At 42.1% G+C, this 24824-nt stretch overlaps 1 protein-coding gene across 11 annotated transcripts in view; it reads left to right on the plus strand.

The window, feature by feature from the left end:
- Nucleotides 1–24338, plus strand: part of SEMA3D (semaphorin 3D) — a 195190-nt gene extending 170852 nt beyond the window's left edge. For all 11 annotated transcript variants that reach the window (XM_005304502.5, XM_005304501.5, XM_065553614.1 and 8 more), the window contains 6 exons: nucleotides 191–279; nucleotides 2128–2169; nucleotides 3782–3939; nucleotides 7034–7098; nucleotides 9238–9377; nucleotides 22025–24338. In XM_005304502.5, coding sequence (XP_005304559.2) covers nucleotides 191–279; nucleotides 2128–2169; nucleotides 3782–3939; nucleotides 7034–7098; nucleotides 9238–9377; nucleotides 22025–22453 — 923 coding nt within the window. In that variant the 3' untranslated portion in view covers nucleotides 22454–24338. The remainder of the gene's footprint in view (nucleotides 1–190; nucleotides 280–2127; nucleotides 2170–3781; nucleotides 3940–7033; nucleotides 7099–9237; nucleotides 9378–22024) is intronic.
- Nucleotides 24339–24824: the final 486 nt, after the last annotated feature.

A 24824-nucleotide genomic window follows, 5' to 3' on the forward strand; every position in this document is an offset into this window, starting at 1 on the left:
ATTCCTGGTTACATTAAGCATGATCTCTGATGTCTAGTTTCCTTTTTTTATCTTCTTTCTAACTGAAGTTTAGAGCATCACTTAGAAAAAGAATGGGAAGGGGAGTCAATATGAAGTCCGTTAGAAACAGAACTGTACTTAAATACTGAAACACAAGCACTGCTTTGTATACTACATATCTTTGTTTCAGACACAGGAACGGTACTGAAGGTTGTGAGTATTACAAAGGAGAAGTGGACTATGGAGGAGGTAGTACTGGAAGAGCTGCAGATTTTCAAGGTAAGCTTTAACAGCCACTGAGTGTTTGAACAGCATCAGAGAATAGTTTAGGGGAGTTTTAAGCCTTGTGGAGTTTAACCTCTGAAGCAATTCATTTCTCAGAACTAATGCAAGTTCCCAAACTTATTTTATTTTTAACATTGAGATCCTTTGGTTTTCCAAAGATGATTGAATCAAAGAGCACATCAATTTTCAAGCTCCTAGGAAGTCTTTTTTATGTACAACACTGCTGCCAATTCACAGTTTTCTCAGCCGTCTCACCAACACTGCTTGATTTTTAGTGTTTTTCTTAAAGCCTCAGCTTCTGGAGTCCTACAATCCCCGTTATCACTTAAAAAATGTTTTCAACCCTCATGGTTGTGGAGAAAACCTTGAAACACGAACAAAGATTAAAAACAAAACAAACAAAAACCACAAGGCAAATAAAATGAAGGAAATATCTGCTATTGTTTAAAGTCTAATGATTTTTGAATCAGTCTCTTGATTTGTTTTGTTTTGCGGTGGTTTTATTCTGGAGCCTGATTCAAGGTTTTTGTGTGGGTGGGGTTGGCAATGCTGGTAGAATGTCAGAGAGAGTCAGGCCAGCTCCAGTGAGTTGCCTTATAAATGGTATCTATATTGGGCCAAATTCTGCTCTCTATTACACTGACATAAATCCTGATTAACTCTGTTGATGGCAGTTGAGTTGATTTGGATTTACACCAGTGTAATGGAGAATAGAATGTGCCTTCTGATTTATTTTTTCATTCCAGTGTTTCTCTCTCCTCCTTTTTGGCAGTCTTTCACTGTTCCCTTTTCATTGCATCCAGCTCTACTTCATTTTTCACCTTACTCTTTCGTTAGTGTTTTCCTTTCTCCCCACCATCTGCCCTTTTTTCATAGATTCTCTCCTAAGTGCAGTGCAAGCCAAAGAACAGTGGGGTCGTAGTCGATCTTTCTAATCACAATGATCAAGTGAGTTTGAAATCAGACACAATGAGTTCACCCAGAACTAGTACAGGCTCTGTAAAACTGATATTACTGAGTTAATCTCTCTATGTGCCTTTTAATAAATCATCTATAGGATGAGAATCCTCTTGATTTAAAGGCTCTCAATGTCCTCTTTCCACTGCCTTGAACACCAATTATAAATATTTCTTTGAAAATACCAAGATTGCTCAACAGTCTGCCAAGTAATCAGGAGTTTCAGTATGTACACCAATTTGCTGCATTCTTATACCATAACGTCAAGGGCAAACATGCCATATCATATTTAACACTAAAAGATTTGGGGTTTGCTTAGCAGACATTCCTCCACTTTATAAATGTTATCTCTACATTTTTTAATATGGAAAATTGAAGAGGAAAGAGCAGCTGCAAACCATTCCTTATTCCTAAAGCCACATCAAAATTAAACAATAGGCTTAGATGTTGCATTATGTGATAGAGCATAAATAATATACCAGGACCATCCTGTTCTTACTACAGTCATTGGCACAACTTCCATTGACTTCACTAGAGGTAAAATTCACCCTTGGTGCAGAGGAGCAACCTATGCATACCTTAAGTCCCATTTAAGCCTTCAAAATAGTGCTTAAATGGAATTTTTAGACCTAGTGCTGGTCCTCTATGAAGTGTGAATTACAATCTTCCTGGATAGAAATCATCTACTGGCAAGTAGCAGAACATATTTGCTGGCATGTATTTCTGGAAGCAGGTATTTCCTTATTTCTGATATTTTTTCACATCTGGATAAACCAATTAAATTGATCTGTAGTTTTCTTTATTTTCTTGTAGGCAGATGTTAAGATATGACAGAAGCAAATGTCAATGAATAGTTACACTGACATTCACTCATTAATTTTTCAGCATCCATCATTTATCTCAACTATGGAGATGTCCCTGAAGCAGGTAATTCACACACTTGTTTAATTCACATGAATAGTTTGGTATTTTGAGCATTTAGCTTGTTGCTTTGCTGGTGACATCTGTTGCTTATTTGCCAAATTTTCAAAGGCTGCCACTTAAGCTGCATCTGGAAAGTATAGTGTGAACTAATTTGCCTGGAAAATTAACATTTGCTTGCAAATAATAGTTTGTATGCCCAAACTGGTAATTACTCATGGATACAAATCCTTAGTCATATGGATGTGGGATTTGTGAATTAAGTTAACACAAATATTTTCCACATACAACAAAAATTTGACTCTGTATAATCTATTAATTCAACAAAACATTATTATTATTTTATTATTGGTTATAGTAGTGGTATTACAAGCAGCACAACCAGGGATCCCAAATAGGGATTAGGGCCCCACGGTGCCAGGCTATGTACACATACTAAGAGGCAGTCCCCAATCTGTGAGTTTACAGTCTAACTACACAAGTCACAAAAGGTGGGAGAAAGGAAGTATTATTATTCCCCATTTTAAATACTGAACTGAGGCACAGAGAGGGAAAATTATTTGCCCGAGGTCATCCAGATATCCCGAATTCCAGGTCAGTGTCATAGTTTAAAGCCAAAGGGACCACCAAACCATCTAGTCTGACCTCCTGTGTGTTACAGGCCATCTACCAAACCATCTAGTCTGACCTCCTGTATGTTACAGGCCACCGACACCACCCAGGACCCGCACACTAAACCCAATTAGACTGAAATTAGAACAAAGTATTACAGCTCACAGGAAACTGAACTGTTATGTGCTACAGGCAGAGAGTAGGCGAGAGCCTGAGGTGCACAGTACCTGAGGTCCCTGCAATGGCAGGGAAATGATTAGGTGAGATATACCCAGGTAATCCTAGCAAGTGACCTGCACCTACATGCTGCAGAGAAAGACAAAAAGCCCCAAGGTCACTGCTAATCTGACCTGGGGAAAAATTCCTTTGCAACCTCACATGTGACAGTCAGTTAGACACTGTGAGCAAGAATCAGCCAGCCAAGCACCTGAGAGAGAGAATGCTCAATGTCACCTCAGAGCCCTGAATCACCTTATCCAATATCCTATCTCCAGCCAGGGCCATCCCTGATGCTTCAGAGGAAGGAGATGAAAAAATACATTGGATGGGGGGGAAATCCCTTCCTGACCTGTGCAGGTGACCGTCTGAAACTCTGAAGCATGAGCTTTTAGGAACATAAGACATAAACCAGAAATGCGCCCCATGGCAGTTGAGCTTAACATCAAGATCTATCTTCCTCTATCAAATTATTAGTAAAGTTACTTTTGTTGTGGATTGCTGCTCATTTTTGATATTGTAAATTCATGTGAACATCCTACCAGTGCTTTAGATCCTTGTCCTTCCAGTTCCATAGCTCCTTTCCAACATCATGTTATCTGTAATGGATGGAGACTGGCCAGTGCACACATTGCCCTGAGAAACATTTTACAATGAATGTGAAATTCTCTCCCGTTTAATACAATCTGGGCCAAGATTGAAAGATTGCAAGGGTGGTAGCAAGAAAGAGAGCATGTAAAATAATTGCTTGAAGAATACTTCTAATTCATTCGCCTTGCCTGATTTGCAGCAACAATTGTACATTGGTTCCAAAGATGGATTGGTTCAGCTCTCCCTGCACAGATGTCACACGTATGGGAAGGCTTGTGCAGACTGCTGCCTTGCCAGAGACCCATACTGCGCTTGGGATGGAAACTCATGTTCCAGATATGCACCAACTTCTAAAAGGTAAGAATATGTATAGAGTTCCTTTGGAAAATCCACCCACTCATGTTCTCTACATTAAGGGCCTCAGAGGTTCCCACTGAGTTTCTAGGCCACTGAAAACAAGTTGCACTTTTTCAGCATGTTTTTTAGGTAAATTGTAGACATAACTTTGTTCATGTTTTGATGGGAGTGCTATGAAAACAGTGCAGCACTTTAATATGAATAGCGATAACTGCGCTAGGGCGTCTAACATAACAAGATCATTATACTTATTGTTATGCTACATTATGACAGACCAGTGGGGTACAGGAGTCTGGTAGAGGGCAAATATACTGGTCACTGGATGAGTAGTTTTCTGTTCCCTGAGTGACCAGAGCAGGGGCTGCACTAGAGTAATTCAGGAACCTGCTAGAACCAGTTAAGGCAGGCAGGCTAATTAGGACACCTGGAGCCAATTAAGAAGAAGCTGCTAGAATCAATTAAGGCAGGCTAATCAGGGCACCTGGGTTTTAAAAGGAGTTCACTTCAGTTTGTGGTGTGAGTGTGAGGAGCTGGGAGCAAGAGGTGCAAGGAGCTGAGAGGGTGTGCTGCTGGAGGACTGAGGAGCACAAGTGTTATCAGACACCAGGAGGAAGGTCCTGTGGTGAGAATAAGGAAGGTGTTTGGAGGAGGCCATGGGGAAGTAGCCCAGGGAGTTGTAGCTGTCCTGCAGCTGTTACAGGAGGCACTATAGACAGCTGCAGTCCACAGGGCCCTGGGCTGGAATCTGGAGTAGAGGGCGGGCCCGGGTTCTCCCCAAACCTCCCAATTGACCTGGACTGTGGGTTCTTCCAGAGGGGAAGGTCTCTGGGCTTTGTGGATTGGTGAATTTCTGAGGCAAGAAAATCCGCCAATAAGTGCAGGACCCACCAAGATAGAGGAGGAACTTTGTCACAACATGCTTTAAGATACGAAATTATGAGGCTAAGGGCTAGATTGTGGCTCCCTCTGCATGAGTGTGCAAAGGTGGGAAGTGATTCAAGGAGCCTCCTGTACTTGTGCCTCTGCATGGGAGCCAGGCACAATCACAATGGGGAGTGTGACTCTCACATGATACCCCCGGGTGGGTCATCGGCAGCAGGAACTGAAAGGATGAGCTGAGCTAAAAGACACAGGTCTCATGGCTAAAGTGTTTTAGAGTTTACAAACCTCTATCCATGGACTAGCGAAGAACAGAGAACCATAGTGTGTTGGTATAGGTTACACAAGTGCTTTGCTGGGCTAATACCAGCTGCAGCACCAGCCTCCCAAAAGAGAAAGGACGACGGGAGCCATATCTGAACTCTCCCTGAGCCAGATGGAGGGATTTCATGCTGTACTCTAGAAGGCTAATAGAGTTACTGAGCTGGCATTAGCTCCCCCTCCTAGCATTCTGACTGGGTCAGCCAGAATTTCTCAGGTCACGCCACTATTCCAAGGCTTTTCCTCAGCCTCCTCTTCCACCCCTTCAATGAAACTGTCCTGTGGGCAGTCCTTACAATTGGAGCGAATAACTGATTTTTTTGGTTTGCTGGCAGTTCCGAAAAATTGAAACAAAATTTGGTTTGAATCAGAAAATTACAAAAAGTCCCCCTCCCCTTCCCCCCCACACACAAAGATTTTTTTTTTTTGCTGAAACTGCATTTTTAGCATATAAACAATTCACCTGAAAAATGTTGCCCAGCTCTGCTTACAATAAAGGCCAATGGTTGCTGTCTGTGATGAGTTTGCTTCCTTAAGGACTGCAGTACTGGGCCTAAATGATGAAATGAGTTATTGTAGTTAATGAGTTACGGGTTATTGTGTCATTCATTGTGCAACCATGTGCATTTTCCCCTAAGCCAAAGTGAACTTGAATAAATACAGAGAAATGTAAATGAGAAGAGAAATATAAAAGCCAAGATTCAATGAAGAAGTTATGCCCCATGGGATTGCTGAAGGCTGCAGTGCTTTCTTTCCATTGCATGTGGAGACAGAGAACGAGGGCTCATTTATCTATAGAGCTCCTTGGCTTGGTGGATAGGTCAAAGCTTTGTGGGTGCGAGGCTCCAGAAGAAGGGATTGATGTTTTGCATTGTGCATCTTCCATAGGTCAGTTACTTGCGTATTTTCCTTTAGCTCGGTCTAGCTATCTGGCACACTGTGCTCCCAGCGTATTTAAGTCTTTTCTCCAAATGGCCACATCAGCATCAGGAGCCAGCTCTTCCACTTAAACATTGCTGTGCTTTGCACTTGTAAGGGCCTATTGCCATCTCTGACACTGGCTCGCCGTGTCTCCTCGAGGAAGTCACTTTGCCGCTCTGTGCCTCAGTTTCCCCATCTGAAGAATGAAAATAATCAGATTTATCCTCTTGAGATCTATGGATGAAAGTCTGTAAGAGCTAAGTATTATCAATATTATTTTAATGAAACCTAAAAACGGTCACGGAGAGATTAAGTAATTCGCCCAAAGATCAATACGCAAGTTAAATAGCGGAACTGGAAAAAGAATCCAGGAATCTTGACTCCCAATCTCCTGCTCTGTTCATCTCTACATAAAGTTCCCCAAACCGTACACTGTAGCTGCTGTTCTCAAAACTGTTCCATCTGAAGCAGCACCTACGCTTTTCCAGCATTGCTTGTTTTAGAAAATTCAGTAGTTGACATTACACTGTGTTGGCCTTGAATTGAGTCAGGAATGTGGTCTGTTGAAGCTCGTAGGTTTACATGACGTAGGGTGTTGAGAGTTCTGATGGTTTCCAAGATGATCTGGCCCACCAGATCACAACATCTGTTCTGCCTTTGGATCTGGCAGAGCTCCTATAGCTGATTTGGAAGCTGTCTCTGCCACTTGATTGCCCTCCTCACCCTCTTCTAGGCAGATCTCTCTGCCCAGAGTGATTTTCTTAAATCACCGGCCTGTCTCTTTGTGCCATTTGTACAAATCTCTCTGTGCCACATGCCACTTGAGAGGGAGGCTGGATTTACTTAGGGCTGTAATTGCCAACGATAGGGCAGAAGTGCTGCGGTCCCACATCTGCCGAGCTCCTCTGCATTTTGTTACTGAATTCCAGCAATTATGCCTTAAGTGTTATACATTTTAATGCTCTTATTGTAGGCGAGCCAGGAGGCAAGATGTCAAATACGGAGACCCAGTCGCCCAGTGCTGGGATGTGGAAGAAAGTAAGTATTTGCGCCTCTTCCTCCAACAAAATGTGTACGGTCAGTGTGTCTGTCTGTTTACTATGCTCTTTGGAACTAGGCCTCTGGAGATATCTGGGCAGCTAATGCCGAGGCAGTTAGAATCCCCAAATACTCTCCATTCAGGCCTCATCCAACAGTTAGACTCACTGAGCCATGGAAACTTAAAAGAAGTAAATGGCAAAAACAGCTCTCCCCTCCACCCACCCCCCACTCCATGCGAGAGAGACACCAGCAGAAACCCACGTGAGGGGAGAAATAAGACAATTGATGTGAATACCCCATTCCCCACCATGAGTGAGATGCCAGGACCTCCGCTCCTTTGCAGAGTATCTGGGGAGAGATTCAAGTAAGAAAACCTCTGAGGAAGCAGGAAATGCTCCTTTTTCCTCCCCTAATACATACATACACTTGACAAAAGTCCCAACCCCTGTTCCAGCTGCCAAACCCTCCAGTTCCCCCTCCCTGCAGCTACTTAAACACTCCCCCTATTAACAAGAGCCTTCCCCTTCCCTCAACAAGAAATCCCCCTCTCCCAGCTGCCAAACAGTCTGGCTCACTCCCTTGGCAACTGCTGCAGTTCACTTACAAAGTGTACTGTCAATGCTAAATCCTGCGGTTACGCTGCAATTTCTGTGGCAGCGTAAAATAAATGAAAAGCTTTCAAAACTGAAGTTTGAGTTAGTCTGGGGTTTTTACATTCAATTATTCAAATGAACAGCCCAGTCACAACAGTATTGATAGTATTGCTGAGTTTAATTTTTGAGCTAGTAGAAGCTGCTCCCTTTGATCCATCTCCGATTATTTTCATGTCACTGTGGTGCTGGAAGCCTGCTGCAAAACTCAGCGTATTTCACAGCAAAAATTAGGGCTGTCTGCCATGAAATCAAAGACCAGTCTGTTGCATGGTATACTGGGCTCTCACTGTGCATATATACCGCAGGGATCATTAAAAAGTCAGGGGGAAATCCCGGTTCCATTGAAGTTAATGGCCAAACTCCCATTGATTTCAATGGGGCTGGGATTGCACTCTCACGATTCACCCCACAATTACTACATAGTGGTATCTGAGCTATGCCACAGAGCTTAGGCTTACTGTAGGGATGCCAGCCCCACTGCTGCTGTCAGGTATGTCTTTGTAGAGAAATGGTTATTGAAGTTATTGTCTTTGATGAACAAATATAAAATTACTAAAATGTTCCACTAATATGAACTCAATCCTGAGCCCCAATATGGTGGCAAAAATGGAATGTATGGCTAGCTTTAGCAGCTAGGTGGGTATTTCCCCTGGTGCTGTAAAACAGGTTCAGATGGCCTTGTATCACCCCACTTCCAGCCCCTGGCAGATTAATAATAATAATAATAACTATTAATAATAGATAATAATTATATGATGATAGCACCTACAAGCCCCAGTTGCAATGGGGTCCTATTGTGCTAGACACTGCACCGACAGAGTACAAAAAGCAATCCCTGCTCTGAAGATCTTGCAATCCAAATAAACAAGACAGACAAAGGCTGGGAGGGGAAACAAAGGCACAGAGAGGTGGAGTGACTTTTCCAAGGTCATTGGCAGAGTCAAAAGAAGCCAAGTCTCCTTACTTCTAGTTCAGTGCCCTATCTGGAACACACTGAGCTCCAGCAGTAACTGCCTAGTAAATGGCCACTAAAAGGGAGTGATTTCAGGTAGCCTTGAGGCTGCTCTAAAGTATGCAGGGTGCTAAAGCGGTCCCTGGTGGCTCTCCGAATTGGTGGAACTACAACCAGCATTTATGGCTACCCCACCTCTACTCTGCTGAGTCTTCACTGGGTGCACAGAGGATGGAGCAGAGGAAAAATATAGGTAAAATATCTAATTCACCAGCAGTGACTGTCTCTCTTTAAATTTAAGTAAGTCAGTGGTACAGATTTTATTAACCTCTCTAAAAAACAGTTGCATTGGAGGAAAGTTAGCAGCTGCCTCTAAATCCTAGCAGTTATATTTTAAGCTAAAAGTTAAGTTTCCTTTTGCTTATTTTATAATTCACTTGCTCCTATAGCATCTGTTCTGAATCAGTCTATTTTCCTATTGCTTTAAAAATCAGGTCAGGGTTAATCTTCAGTACCATGTTTGCTTTCCAGGCATTAGTCATGAAACTGCTGATGAAAAGGTGATTTTTGGCATTGAATTTAATTCAACTTTTCTGGAATGCATTCCTAAGTCCCAGCAAGCCTCTATTAGGTGGTATATTCAACGCTCTGGAGAAGAACATCGAGAAGAGGTAAGTTATAGGCAACAAGGCGAGCTTCCTCAGTGGAGAATTCAGCTGAGTATTCGAAGGCAGGAGTTATTGGGATTAGTAGATGTTTTCCTTTTCTTTGCTTCACCTGAGGTATCAAGTAGCGTTCTGGTATCACCATTTGGGGCATAGAGAGGGTGGGAGAGAGGCCATTTGCACTGTACTACAGGCAGATTTATTTTATTTATTCTACTCATTTAAAAAAAAATCCCTAACCTTTGCTCTAAGCACTCTTGGGTGCATTTTAAAAAGACAGACTACTCCAGTAACACCCTTTTCCCCAGTAATTAACACATGGAATAACTCAGCAGCCGAAACCACATTCAGAATCTTCTGCTCTCTATAAGTTTCCACATTGCCCTAGTATCTGAGAACCTTCCAATTAAGTGTGGTGATGAACATCTCTCATGTGAAGTTGATTCTATCTCTCCTCCAGTCCCTAGGAGGAGAATTGTATGTACAGGGAGTGTTTTTTATGATCATTGTGTTGGGTTTCAGATTTTTTAAAAATGTTTGTGCTCCTCTGTGTTTAAGTTGGAGAAGGCAGGTGGGAGAAGTGCTGCTTGCACTTGAAGTTGAAAGTGGGGTGGTTTCCAATGGTCCTTAGTTCCTGGGGGAGTTAATTCTGTCATCTGGGACCAGCACCCAACATGTCTCCTGCCTTACAATCTTTATAATTTCCCACGGAGTCCTCTCACAGCTAGTGAAAAACCATGTCCTGAAGGTCAACAGATTGGGACTGGTTTGGACTGACTTTCAAACCTAAGGTCCCCTCACAGAGAATGCCTTTTGCCCTCCTACAAGCCATTTTCCATCTCAGGCCACTCCATACCACCTGTGTAGTCATCACAAGTGTGGTGGTAGTGAAAAGGGGGAGGTAAGTTGGTCGAAGGTTTTAGATGTGCTTTATTGTTCAATGTTCATCCCAGTCTTTAGTTAGTTATGCCTTCAGATCTGAACCAGATTGAATTGTTTTTCTTTCAAACTCAAGCAGAGTTTAAATATCAGAGTCCTATAGGAACTATTAAAAATGCACCATCGTTTATGGCTCAGCCTTCCATTGATTGTGGGTGCTAGCAACTCTCCCATTGACTGTGATGGCAAGATTTCTCTCTGCCTTTCTAAGAGCCGAGAAAGTCTAGCCATTGCTGATTCTTGTGAGGTGATAGCCCTGTATGGGGCTATGGTGTCTATTGCAGAGGACCCTGAGCACCATCTGGGCTCTTTGGGGAAAGTCGCCATGTTGGAGGCCACATGAGGACTATGACACCAGTAGTGGGCCAGGGAGAGTAGTGATGGGTGCTAACCTTGGGAGTCAGATAATCTATTTTATGTGCAAGTAGCTCAGGCTGCAGATGCTTTTCCACCACATGAGCTGGAGGAACAGGACTGTCTGCAGGCCCTGGCTTTGGGGTACTTTTGTTGTATCAACCCCTACATACTCAAGCATGGCAAAGTGAACTTCACCACTGAGCATGAGCACATAACAAATGTATTTATATATCTAGCACGTCTCATGCCCCAGGCTTAAAGCCTTAGGTAAAGTTATAGTGGTTTAAAACACTATCTTTGACATCCATCAATACCACATACTTGAAAAATTATATTGTATTCTCATCAGCAGGCCTGCTGGTATGTCTGGAGAATGGCCAAAGAACACTAATAAACACAGGTGGCTAAACTGAAAACTCTACTATGCACGGCTTGGAAGATGTATATTAATCACTCCAGAAATATTGTAATTCTTGCCCTAATTGTTTTATCTTTGACTCTCTTTTGCAAGAAGTTGTATTCCTTACCTCATTAGGGGTCCACTTCAGAAAAGCACTTACATATATGATTACATCCAACCCAATTTATGAAAACAACTGAGCAATTCTTTAAGTCCTATCCTTTTCAAAGGGATTTAAGCACATGCTTAAAGTTAGGCACATGCTCTAGAGTTGTTCCAGAACAGGAAACTTTGATTGATGCTTAGATGACCCACAGTCATTATAAAAACAACCTTTCACCTCTGTAATACCTAACCAAGGTTCTTAAAAGGATTTACAAACATTAATTAACCAAATATTACATCTGAAGAAGGTATATTTAATAAGGATAAGGTTTAATCCTCTTAGATCTGAAAGTGCTTTGCAAAGTTGGTTAAGCATTTTCATCTTCATTTTTCATGTTGGGAAATTGAGATACAACAGGGTTGGTGGGTTGTGTGTGTCCATTCCTGTAGCTAAATCAGGAATTGAAACTCCTGGCTCTGTCTGATGCTTTAACAAGACTAGTTTTTCTCCCTGAGTTTTGTGCAACCCAGTTGGAAAAAACTCAGATTTTTGTTAGAAATCAAAGACTCAATCGGTGCAGCTCATGGTGAGCAAAACAAAGGTGGCTTTAAACTGCCTTTCTATCTCACTTGATTGTGGAGCTGGCTTAAGGCCAAATTGGCCTTTGGCTACATTAGAGCAGGCTAAGGGCTGGGCAAACTTTCGCCAACTTGTAATAGCCACAAATAGCCAATATGCCAGCATGCTCTGGCCCTATTTCCTAAACCAAGCCATGAGAACACAGTGTAGAATCAGCCATGTGGGTTTTATGCCACCCAGGGACTCCCCTATATCATCGGATTCAACAGCTGGTTCAAGAAGTTGAGCCAAGGATCTGGTGTGAAGGGCATAAGGGGGTGTGTGCATATGTTTTATGGCATTTGCATCTCTAATATGCATCCAGCACACATTAGCAGCCTTTCACAACGTTTAGTAGGCTCGCACTATGTAAATAATCTGAAATGTTTATATGAGAAAAGTAAAGCTTTGATAAAATGCTATATTAACCACTGGGCTCATTTAGAAGAAAACTCTCCAGATGGATTTTCTGTGTTATGAATGTCAACTGCAAGCAAATAGTTTCTTATCACATGCTGCCACTATATCCATGGGAATGTTCACATGATGTTTGATCTTTGATAAAATAGATGATAGAGCCCATGTTCTGGATTTTTTTTTCTTATACTTTTTTTCCCACCAAAGTCCCCAGCCAGAGTCCTTTTTCACTTTCAAGATCATAGCAGTTAGAGACGGGATAGACCTATTAGCTCATCTCCATCCTTGCTGATAAATGCTTGCTCCTATGTCTAGTATTTTGACCCAATCTAGTTTTTGTTGTCGTAAATAATGGGGCAACCACCATTTCCCTTTTCAGAATCATCCTGATGGTGCATTTCAATACACACAAAAAATGTTCTTCCTTTTAGAGAAACAAGGTGGGTGAGGAAATATTTTTTTTATTGAACCAATCTCTGTTGGCGAGAGCTCTGTATAAGCTTGACACTGGTCTTGAACCAACCAAAATTGGTCCAATAAAAGATAATACCTTATCCACCTTCTCGCTAATATCCTGGGACCAACACAGCTACAACAACATTGTTCTTTCTTTTGTTATCTTTACAGATAAAGAAAAAATTAATAAAGCTGCATTTTCAAATTGGGTACCTAAAGTAAATTCATGTGTAGCCACCTAAATAAGTCAGCCTGATGTCAAACACCAACAGGAGTAGTGAGTGCTCAGCATCTCTGAACCACCGGCTCTTTTTATTGAGATGGTCTAGCTTTGGGCACCCATGTTTGAAATTTTCCCTCAGTGTTGGATACCACACAGATGGCCTCTATAGAAAATCCAAAGATGGAGATATAAAGTTGAGGGTTTTTTTAATGCACTTTAGTTTGACCAAAATACCAGATGTAACAGAAATAGGGTAGCAGTATATAACATGTAGCCTGATCTTTGCTCAGTCAATACCTTACCATAACTTTCCCCATTACAGTTCTATATTCCGCTCTCTCTTCCTGCGTTATATTTCTCTAATAACACTGTATGTTATTGTAGTGCATGTCTTAAAGGTATAACTTATTGTGATGACGATACCATGCTTTGTGAATGACTCAGTGCACCTGGAAACTCAAGTTACAGACTTTTAGTTGAAGTGGTGTAGCTGGAATGTTTCAGCAGATCTTTAAACCTCACTTTACAAATAGATGGTTACGCTTTGTCCATGACATGCAGTACAGCTTCCTGAGGGGGGAGAGAGGGCAAAATCCAGACTAGATTGGGAGCCTTTGGCCCAGCAGGATGTCTCCTGCATTTCACCTTTAAGGTCGTGGTTCAGAATCCTACTTCCAGTCAGAATGGCCTATGGGAGGGGACAGGATCTCCTGTGGTACAGGAGCTGTCACCAGGTCATTCTGCTGCCAGGAGGAGTGTGTTTCCCTGTGGTTTGGTGGGTCATGAGTCAATTATCTGGTGCTTTTGTATTTAGCGTTGCTCACGCAATTGATCATGTTTATTCCCATATTTGGAAGGTTAGTCACTGACTTGTGGGAGCGTTTTTGTGACTTGGATTAATAAAAAAACCTGTACATCATTTGTTCGTAAGGCTTTAATGTGCTGAATTTCCTGCAGCTTAAGCTCGGCTGTTTGTTTATTCCTTTTTAAATTCCTATGTGTTGTGTTATGTACATAATAGGTGTCTGGGACAGAAAAAGCAAACCCAGTGTTCCCTGCAAAGCTATTAACATTGGCCTCCTATCGTTTTAAAAAATATTCGGCTAGCCTGACCCAGTCTCTCCCGTGGCTGCAGATTTGCCAGGCTGTCATGTCCCTTTCCATGGGACATAGCAAGCCATATGTTTTGAAACGACAGCCTATCATTGATATGGTTTAACTCCTTGCATGATGTGGGTGATGGAAGATAACCCACTGGGGAGCCTCAGCATATTTTGGCTTCTTCACCAGCAGCTCACTCTTTCCCACTGTCCCACCCCGTGTTTGCTGGCTGATGTTGGCCATGGATTGGACTATCCAGCCTGGTTGGTAATCCTCTTTGAAAGGTATGTGTTTGGTAGGACACTGAACTCTATTGCTGTGGTCACCATATTGGAGACAGGGATGCATTTTTTCCCATGGTCCATTTTACACTGGTTGGAGGGATTTACACTGATCTGGCAGTGATCTCTGTTCTGTGGTGTTGATATTTTTGGTGGTGAATTGGTGAGTGAGGCATTGGTCTCTGTTGGTTTAGTCAGTGGCTGATGATTTTTGTGTGATTACAGCCTATTTTCTTTGGCCACAACTTCATGGGCATGAGTTTCTGGTGGTGCTTGTAGATAGATTCTGTGACTATTCAACCCCAAACCCAAGAGTCAGATGAAAGCAGAATGGAGAAGAGGGCTAAGTTTGGCAGAGAACATTGGTTATGGGCATAGACCTTATTATCAAGTAAAGATTTAAGAATACACCATCCTGTTTCAGGCCCGGTTCTTTGAGAAGGGAGTTTTGTCTTGGAGGCCCATTGAATGGTCACTAGTTGGAACCCTGGAGTGAGAAACGGGAAGGATAGCTCAGTGCTTTAAGCATTGGCTTGCTAAACCCAGGGTTGTGAGTTCAATCCTTGAGGGGGTCACTTAGGGATCTGAAGCAAAATCAATACTTGGTCCTGCTAGTGAAGGCAGGGGGCTGGACTCACTTAGCTTTCAGGGTCCCTTCCAGTTCTATGAGAGAGGTATATTTCCATATATTTATTTATTTAGCCCGGCAGGGTTGGAATGCAATGTTAGACAGTTATTGACTAACTTCTTGTTGAATTTAATTGAAGATGCAGTTGATTTGCTTTTTACCGTAAGTTGGTGGTGTGATGTGCTTTTAAGGGGAAAACCCCTGGTGTTGACAGCAATGTCAACTTACACTTTAAAGGTTTATCTGTTTCAGTTTGTTGAAAGAATCAACTTTTACTTTACTTTAACCAATTGGGTAGTGGTGGTGGGTTGTTTGTTTTTTAATTCCATGAAGTCCTTAAATGAGACAATTATTATTTTCAGGGAGATTGATTTGGTTTGGGTAAATGTAGGGTGAGAATTTAAAAATTATCCTTCTAATGGGAAGTTAGCTTCAACCTTAACTATAGTGTGACTGATATCTCTCCCTACATAATGTCATTATGTCCCCAAAACCTGAAGAAGAGCTCTGTGTAAGCTCAAAAGCTTGTCTCTCTCACTAACAGAATTTGGTTCAATAAAAGATATTATTTCACCCATCTTGTCTCTGTAATTCCCAACACATTCTTCATTTTTCCTTTAGATTTTTTATTAAGTACAAATTTAAAAAAAGAGTGGTAAAAAAATTTTGAATTCAATTATTTTTCCCAGTGTAACAGTAACAACATGGCACATAATAAAAAAAGATCCATCTTCTCAATGGAATGATGACATAGGCCACTGATAATGAAGTCCAAGGAGAATTCTCAGTAAACGCTCCTTATTTTTCTTTCTTCAGCAGTTGCATTTAATACGACTGGGGCAATTCTGCGCCCAAAACTTCAAAATTCTGCAAATTCTATTTGTCAAAATAACACTATATCAGGGATTGGCAACCTTTGGCATGCAGCCAATCAGGGAAATCCACTGGCGGGCCAGTATGGTTTGTTTACCTGCAGTGTCCACAGGTTCGACCAATCACAGCTCCCACTGGCCGCGGTTCGCCATTCCAGGCCAATGGGGGCTGCAGGAAGCGGCGGCCAGCACATCCCTCGGCACATTGGCCTGGAACGGCGAACCGCAGCCAGTGGGTGCTGTGATCGGCTGAATCTGCGGACGCTGCAGATAAACCAACCATCCCAGCCCGCCAGCAGATTTCCCTGACGGACCGCGTGCCAAAGGTTGCCGATCCCTGCACTATGTAATCATGCCAGTTTCAATTATTTGCTCATTTATTTCAAAATATCTGTCAGCAAGTATGTCTGTAACAATAAAGACACACACAAAAATTCCCCCAGGAGTAGAGTTAAAGAAACCCCTACTACAGATAAGTTCCTGCTTCTCTGCCCTCTCCCCCTCAGAGCCCAGTCAAGGGGTCAGACACTCACACCCCCTCCTTCCCCAGAGCCCAGCCGTAGGGCCCTCCCCAGCCCAGACACTCACACCCTCTACCCCCAGAGCTCAGCTCTAGGGCCCCCCCTCTGACTCAGATGCTCACTTGCACCCCTCCCCCACAGAGCCCAGCCATGGCTGCCCCCAGCCTAGACACTCACACCCCCTTCTCCCCATAGTCTAGGGATCCAGAGGGAGAAACAGACTGATACTGGGTCCTGGGCTTGCATGGAGTTTCCTGCACACTGCCTCCTTCCTTCAGGGCACGCTGGGAACTGTACCTGCCAAGAACCCTCCAGCTCCTTCTTCCACTCCCCCTGCAGAATCTTCTAGTTGCGAGCTGGGCTCTGCCACGTCCAGCGTCCCCTAGTGGTGGCCAGCAGTTCTGCAGCCCATTTCTGTTGGGGAAAAGAGGAAATTCTGTGCACACAACATTAATTTCTGCAAAACTCTGCATTGTGCAGTGGTGCAGAATTCCCCCAGGAGTCATCTAACCCATGGTTAGTGCAGCTTTACCTCTAGTGCTTTTTCACATGTTGATTAATGAGGGAAGGCAGGCTTTGAATCCACTATCTTCTCACACACAGGTGCAATGTTTCATCTGTGAAAACGTTGACGTGAATTATTTGTAATGAGGGAGCCATCTAAACACACCACTAACAAAGGACAAAAGACATTGACCTAACCTAATGCCATGCCACTTTTGAATCCTTAGCTCTTTACTATCTTATTCTTTCAAGATTTGGCAATCTGTGTTTCCCCCCATTACTAAATTCATGTTGTAAAAATCAAGCAATTAATATAAATGAACCTCTTATTCATTGGCCGGGCATTTTCTGTATCTGTGCTCTGCACATTTTATTTAATATTTTATATCAATGATAAAAAAACTATTTAAAAGTTGCTGAAAGAATATACAGAATTCTGTCCAACTCTGCTACCTTGTCATTGAGAAGACATAGCATTTGCAGGCTGAATCAAAGCAACTACATGACACCAGAAGTTATGTGGACAAATGTTGATAACTGCTTAATTTCTGTGGCTCACAATTTTGGCCCTGATTCAACAAAACACTTAATCATATGTTCATCTTAAAATACCTGCTTAAAGTTAATCACATTGTTGAATTGGGATCTTTGGTCTTCTGAATTGCTGAAGAACTCATTATAGCTCTAGCAGAATGATTGGTTATGATATGCTGAAAAATAATGAAACCACATATGACAGAAATAAAACGATATCTCCTACGTAACCAGGCTTTTCACTATACTCATAATTTAATAAAACATGTTTTACGTCTGCAGGTCAGGAACTAAAGAACAAATTAAGTATTCAAGTGAAAGGTTAAAGATCTACTACCAAGTAATGAAATGCCAGGTGTTTATGAAACTCCAGAGTCCTGTGGGGGAAAAAGTAGAGAGGAAAGTCAGGAAGAGTTCTGAACTTATGGGTAAAACAACATAAACAGGATACCAAAAAAGAGAAGTGGGAGGGAAAACAATAATGAAGTGTGGCTCAATATGTGTGAAATCAGAGCCATAATTTCATCCTGTCAGAGAATAAGAAAGGAATTAACGAAGCCATAGAAAAGGAGGAGGTGACAATCTCCATAAATCAATAACCAAGATGTAAATGGGACGTTGAATAAGAATCTTATTCATTAAAAATAAAAGTAGAGATAGATTGGGATTAAGAGACACAACCACCTTAGCACCGGTTAGCCTGTGGTGTGAGCTCCCGAGGAGAGTGATGGGAACCTCAACCTTTAGCACATTTATAACTATACTCTGAACAGAACTGCATCATAGAATAGAATATTAGGGATGGAAGAGACCTCAGGAGGTCATCTAGTCCAATCCCCTGCTCAAAGCAGGACCAACACCAACTAAATCATCCCAGCCAGGGCTTTGTCAAGCCGGGCCTTAAAGACCTCTAAGGATGGAGATTCCACCACCTCCCTAGGTAACTCATTCCAGTGCTTCATCACCCTTCTAGTGAAATAGTGTTTCCTAATATCCAACCTAGACCTCCCCCACTGCAACTTGAGACCATTGCTCCTTGTTCTGTCATCTGCCACCACTGAGAACAGCCTGGCTCCATCCTAATGTCAAACTGCACATGAAGGCTACTGTATTACAAATACCGCATGGTAATAATTAGTACAAAGAAGGACTAAGTGACCCAACAGCTCTTTTCTAATTCTAGATTCTTCGAGAGCCTCCATAGCTCTGTCCTTCCTTTTACCTGACAACAGGCTGAGCCCCACTGTGGTTCCTTTGAACCAGTGTACAGCCAGCTTAAACAGGCAGCTGGAGATTCCCTTACTGTAGGAGGTTTGACATGTAGCCAATGTATGGTGACCAGACAGCAAGTGTGAAAAATCGAGACACTTTTTTTGCAGGGAGGTATAGGTGCATATATAAGACAAAGCCCCATATATCAGGATGGTCCCGATAATATCGGGATGTCTGGTCACCCTAAGCCAATGTAGTCGGCCCTGTGCTTCCAGAATCGGAGATGTGGCAAGAGCAAGCTGTGCTCTGGCGGTTCCCAGCTGACAAACAGCTCTTTGGAGGACATTACAGCTGGGACATAGTGTAGAACAGCCCTCAATCTGATCTAAACTATGGTGCCAGGGAGCCACAGGATGCCCCTTTGAAACTCCCTTACCTGGGCTCAACAGTGGTTCGAGCCTCTTTTCTCTTATTGAGTCATCTCTGCTCCACCAGCAACACCAGCCTTTTTGCCCTGCTCATCAGCTTTACCCACAGCCCCCTTTGCACTTTCTTGCACACTAGTCTCTACTCCTGGCATGACCTGCTTGAGCTGCTATGAAAAGCCACCACCTTCAACTCATTAAAGCCCCTTTATGATCCACCTTTGCCATTACACTTACACAAAAATTAACAATGTTAAGCCATGTTTTCCCAGAATAATTTATAAAAACCTTTCCTCATACTGCCATGCCCATGTGATTAAATGCATAATTTTGTCTTCTAAGCACCTTGGAGAAGGCATTCTGTTTTTTTTCTATTTTGGAAGACACCTAATAATATATCTTTGGATGGCCTTAGAAATAATAATAGCAAAAGTGAGGGAACCCTTACCCTTAAAATAGGCCTTTTCAAAAATTTTAAATATCTCCTTTGTATTCTACCTTTGCAGGATACCAAATGTTGTGGTATCACTTGACACAATACAATACCATGTCTAGGTGAAATTTTCAGGAAAGCTCACTCGGTCTAACTCTGCTTCTGTTGAAATCCATATGGGTTCTAATGGCAACAGAGTAAAGGCCAATGCTGAGCGGTTTTGAAAACCCCACCCTATATTTCTCGGTCTTCCTCAGACATCCAGCAGTTGGCCTTTCCCATGTCAATGTTTCTCAATCAGTGGGTCATGACCCTTGTATGGGGGGGGAGGGGGAGAGGGAGAAGATCATGAAAGGCAACTGGGGAGATGGGGGAGGTTTGCGAGGCACTAAAAAAATTTATTATAATCAAAACCAAAGAAAATCTCTCTCCACCATTGCCCACACAGCCTTACTCTTCTGGGTCAAGTATTGTCTCTCAGCAGCGTGAAACACACACACAAATAAATTATATAGGCTTATCTTTATCATTGATATATTTTTATTGTTACTTTACAGTAAGTGCAAGGGATTTGCAAAAAGTTTTACTTCAAATAAGGGGAGGCCAACCTGAAAAGGTTGGGAAAACTGCCCTATGTGATAGAATCTAGCGAAGAAAAAGACTTATTGAATACCTAGTCCATCTCCCCGCTGTTGCAGGACTGTTAGCTGCTGTAAATGTACTTGTATTTTGACCATGACCAAGCTATTTTAACTCAGACAAACTTTGGGGTTGTATAGTGCCTGGTGTCAAAAGATCACAAAGCACTTGCCAGACACTTATTAAATAAGCCTGACTTCCCCCTTGTGATGTAGTCAGTATTCTTGTCGCCAATTTATGAATGAGGAAACTGAAGCCTGGAGCTGCCTTGCCTCAGGCCATATTGTGTGTCCGTGACAGAACTAAACAGAACCCACCACTAAGCCCCAGCTGAGCCGAGTTCCATTCAGTAGACCACCCTGCCTTTCTAGTAGCTGACGTGTGCTCTCTGAATGGGTCATCAATGGCACACAGGCAGCTGCACATATCTGACTGAAGAGTGCTTCAGCTAGTATGGTAGCAAGCCAGGCAAGCAGGACTTATATATACTATTTAGGGATGAAGAATTGCTTACAGATTTTTCACATAAAAACAGTTTGTAGTCTACTCACTGTGAATACCATTACTTTACTCATCTTTATGCTTCCCTGATCTTCTTCCTCTGAAATATTCTGGGAGGGTAGATGTATAGTCTGGGACGTTTTCCAGATTTTTTTTCTTTCTTTCTGTCTTTTTTCCCCCCAGCACAATAGTGAATTAAACAGGATCCTTGTGTATTATAACAATGACACCAGTGGTGCTGAAGATGTGCTTAATGTGCATTGTGGGCTAATCAAGCTGAACCGCAATCCCTTCACTGTTGTTCTCCCCTGCAGCCTCTGTGCGGCAGCAGAACACTGCACACTCTGTGAAGTGCCAGCTTCCTTTTCCAACATCAGTGCTTCGGAGGGAATGTACTCTGGAGTATAGAATTAGAGCAAGGGAGTGGGAGTCAGAGCTCTACTCACAACGCTGCCACTGAGTCTTTGTGTGGCCTTGGACAAATCACTTAGCATCCATGTTTCTCCATCTGCAAGGATCCTAACATATCAGTGCCTCAGAGAGGGGCTGTGAGGCTTAATTAATGTTGTAAATCACTTGTAGGTTACCAGATTTGCAAAGTAGCTGGCAGCATGGATGGCTATGTTTGCCTCAGGCACCAAGTGCATAGAGCCAGCACGCCAGTGGCTAACATGTCATGTTGTGCTAGATAGAGCAAGTATTTCCACAGCCTTCACAATCTCAAGTACAATTCCACAAATGCTGCAGTGAATAGGGTACATAATGCACAGAAATTCAGCCTTAGCTTTAAATTTCTGTTTTTTCTAGGTTTTCTCATTCACAGATCCTGAACCCTACATGATAAAAGAATTGCACTGGGTTTTAGCTCCCTGAATCTTATTGGCGTTTTTCTGCTCTCACTTACAATGGTGTAAATGAAGCATAACTACGTTAAAGTTAAGAGCGTTTACACTGTTGTAAACCCAGTGTCAGATCAGAATGAGACTTATTGACTTAATTGTTATTACTATTAATTTATTATTTGTATTGTGGTAGTGGCTAGGCACCCCAGCCGTGGACCAGGACCCCATTGTGCTACATGTTATACAAACAAAATAAAATGATAGCCCCTGCCCCAAACAGCTTGCAATCTAATGGGATTTGTCCAGCTATCTATCCAACTCTTGCTTTGAGAAAGTAGGCTACCTTACCCTTGTTTTGGTCTGTTTAATTGTATTATTTCTTGGTGACTCTATCCTCTCAGACTGTATGTACCTTTAACTAAGGCATGCTGATGAGACTATAATTATCAATTGAATAGTAGAACTCTGAAATTCAAATGGTTCCATATGCATCTGTCTATCTAAGGTACTTATATGCCAGTGACCTAGAGGTAAAAGACTGCATATCTCATTGTCAGTCCCTGAGCCAACTGTCCCCTCTGTCTCCTCTACTCCCCACCTAACACATACTCAGATTTTATTTTCTGCTTTGTCCAATCTCACAGCTGAAGGCTGACGAGAGAATCATCAAAACGGAATACGGGCTGCTGATCCGCAGCCTGCAGAGAAAGGACACAGGGGCGTATTACTGCAAAGCACAGGAGCACACGTTCATTCACACCATCGTGAAGTTAAATTTGAACGTCATAGAGAACGGGCACATGGAAAGCACTCAGAAAACGGAGGAAGAAGAGGGACGGGGGAGAGATTTGCTTACTGAGTCGCGGCTGAGGTACAAGGATTACATCCAACTCGTCAGCAGCCCCAGCTTCAGCCTGGATGAGTATTGTGAACAGATGTGGCACCGGGAGAAACGGCGGCAGCGGAACAAAGGTGGGGCAAAATGGAAGCACATGCAGGAGATGAAGAAAAAGCGAAATCGAAGGCACCATGAACCTGTCAGCAGCCCACATGCCAGGCCTACATCTACGTAGTTTTATAGTCTATTTAAAGAAAGGACGTTTAACATGCAAAAATACTGTGTTCTGTTTTGTGCATCCTTCCTATTAATTAATATTGCTTCACACTGAGATTAGATAACGCACAGTCATTATGGGTCTGTACAGGACTGCACTGTAATACTGGAATATTATAGCAAATGACAAATTCCTTATTTGAGCACCGCACTCAAGGCAATAATTCCAAATCTGGGTTTTTTCCCAGAAATTCAGATTTTGTAGCTAACACTTAGTGAGAAGCTGATTCATGACATATGTCATGTGGGTGTTCCATGGCTTCCCTGGCATAATTTTTATATGAGATTTAAAGTCTTTGTTACAGTGCATTATTAATTGACTGCTACATTCCACCCGAGAGTTGGCTGCAGTTCAGGGGTATGTAGATGTATTTGTAAAAGTGCTTGGGGTCTTGTAAGGATGGGAGGTGCCATATAGATACAGGCCATTTTGTGACAGATCTGCAAAACTATACTAAATTACCCATTGGACATATATTTAGGTACATGGGTGGCATTTGCTAACACAGAGAAGCAAAGCAAAAAATCAAATTAAATATAAGCTTAGCAGTAACACTCGTTTTCCCCTTTAAAAATGTGATCACATTTTAAGAGGAGGAAATGTAGAGCTTTATTCATTAGGACAAAAGCAGCCTCTAGTTTGCAGTCCCTCTGCTGAAATGTAATCTTGACTCAAATTGAAACTGCCAGCAAGATATTGGAGAGTAAATTTCGTAAGCACGTGGGAGGTACGTGCACAAACCCTATTAACAAATAATGGGATTTCAGCCTTCACCTCTATTGTCTTGCTGAAGATTTTATCCTGAATGTCTCCACTCACCTCTACAACTCTAACCCCCAGCTGGCTTCATTTTCTGGAGTATGGTTAGTTTGTTGTGGAAAAAAAGAGGAGCGGAGAACACACACGCACAAAAACCCTCCCACACTTGATGACAAAAGACAATGAGGGAAACATATTTGGTGACAGACAGAAACTGACAGTGCTCTTACGCCAGGTATAACAATGGGGAGAGAGCAGACATTCCTCAGACTTGTGTATTTGTTTTATAAAAGTTCTTGTGTATTTCAAACAAGGCATTGTGTTGTTGGAATTAATACTTTTTTATTATAATTAAATAAAAACAAAAAGACCCCACATGTAAATAAACAGAAGTAGAAGTTAGAGATGAGCAGCTTTGCGATTTACAATAACATCATTTGTAAAGTGTTCCTAGTTTTACTTTCTGCGCTTTAATAAGATAAATTTTCTTGTATGAGCAAGAGACACTGTGCTTCCTTCAGATCTGATTTACACCAGTGTAACTCCATTGACTTCATTGGACTTTCTCCCAATTTACACTAGTGTAAGCAAGATCAAAATCGGGGCTATTGCCTCTTCTCATGCTTCGCAGCCCCTCTCCCCCACTCTACCAAACCTCCCCCTTTCTGCCTTTCACGCCTCTTTGAGTGTGAAATGACAAATTAGCCACTTCCTCACATGGAAGAAAGCTTTGATGGATACTAAACCGACAGACTTTACTTGTTTCTCATGCATTCTACATGTCTTGAGAGCAAAGTCTGTGGGAACGCCATGTAATTGGTGTGCAATTCATTAAGGAACCAAGAACTTTGGCTCTGCATGCTGGAGATTATCCCTATCCACTACCCAATATGTGTGTGCATTCAGTTCCTGATCAATAATTGTGTCCATACAATCTGTGCCATTGTACATTTCCTTTCTGATAAATGATACAAATATGGTGATGTGTTTTTCAGATTGTAGAAAGGAACCTCAGCTGACTCAAGTTTATTGTAAAAAAAACTAAAACGGAATGTGCATGTATTGTATAAAGACAGAGATTTTAGATTCTTTGTTTTTTTCATTAAGATACATTAGTTAATTAGAAGGCATTAGGTAGTTTGTGTACAGTACTTCGATAGTGTACTCTGCAAGTGTTCAATATTATAAAAGATGAGAGGGGAGTTTCATTGTACAGGTCCTTTAATCAAAGAGACTGATGTCCTAGGCTCTTATTAGTAAGGTTAGTCCTTACTACTCTGAGTAGCCTATTAATGTCTATAGAACTTTTCACAGTAGTAACCATTATGCTCAGAAATCAGCTTGTACAGCAATAGGACCTTAGGCCAAGATTTTCAAAAGTGACTAGTGATTTTGACTGCCCTTATGTTTGTTGCCCAGTTTGAGACTCCAGAAGGGGTGTTATCCTGTTATTCTTTTTGAGGCCCCTTTAAGAAATCTCAAGTTGGACACCCAAAAAATGAGACACTCAAAATCTTGAATCCCTTTAGAATTTTTTTGCCTAAGGATGACTGCAGTCACCATACAGAAC

This window comes from Chrysemys picta, chromosome 1 (assembly GCF_011386835.1).
Source record: "Chrysemys picta bellii isolate R12L10 chromosome 1, ASM1138683v2, whole genome shotgun sequence".
Lineage (NCBI taxonomy): Eukaryota > Metazoa > Chordata > Testudines > Emydidae > Chrysemys > Chrysemys picta.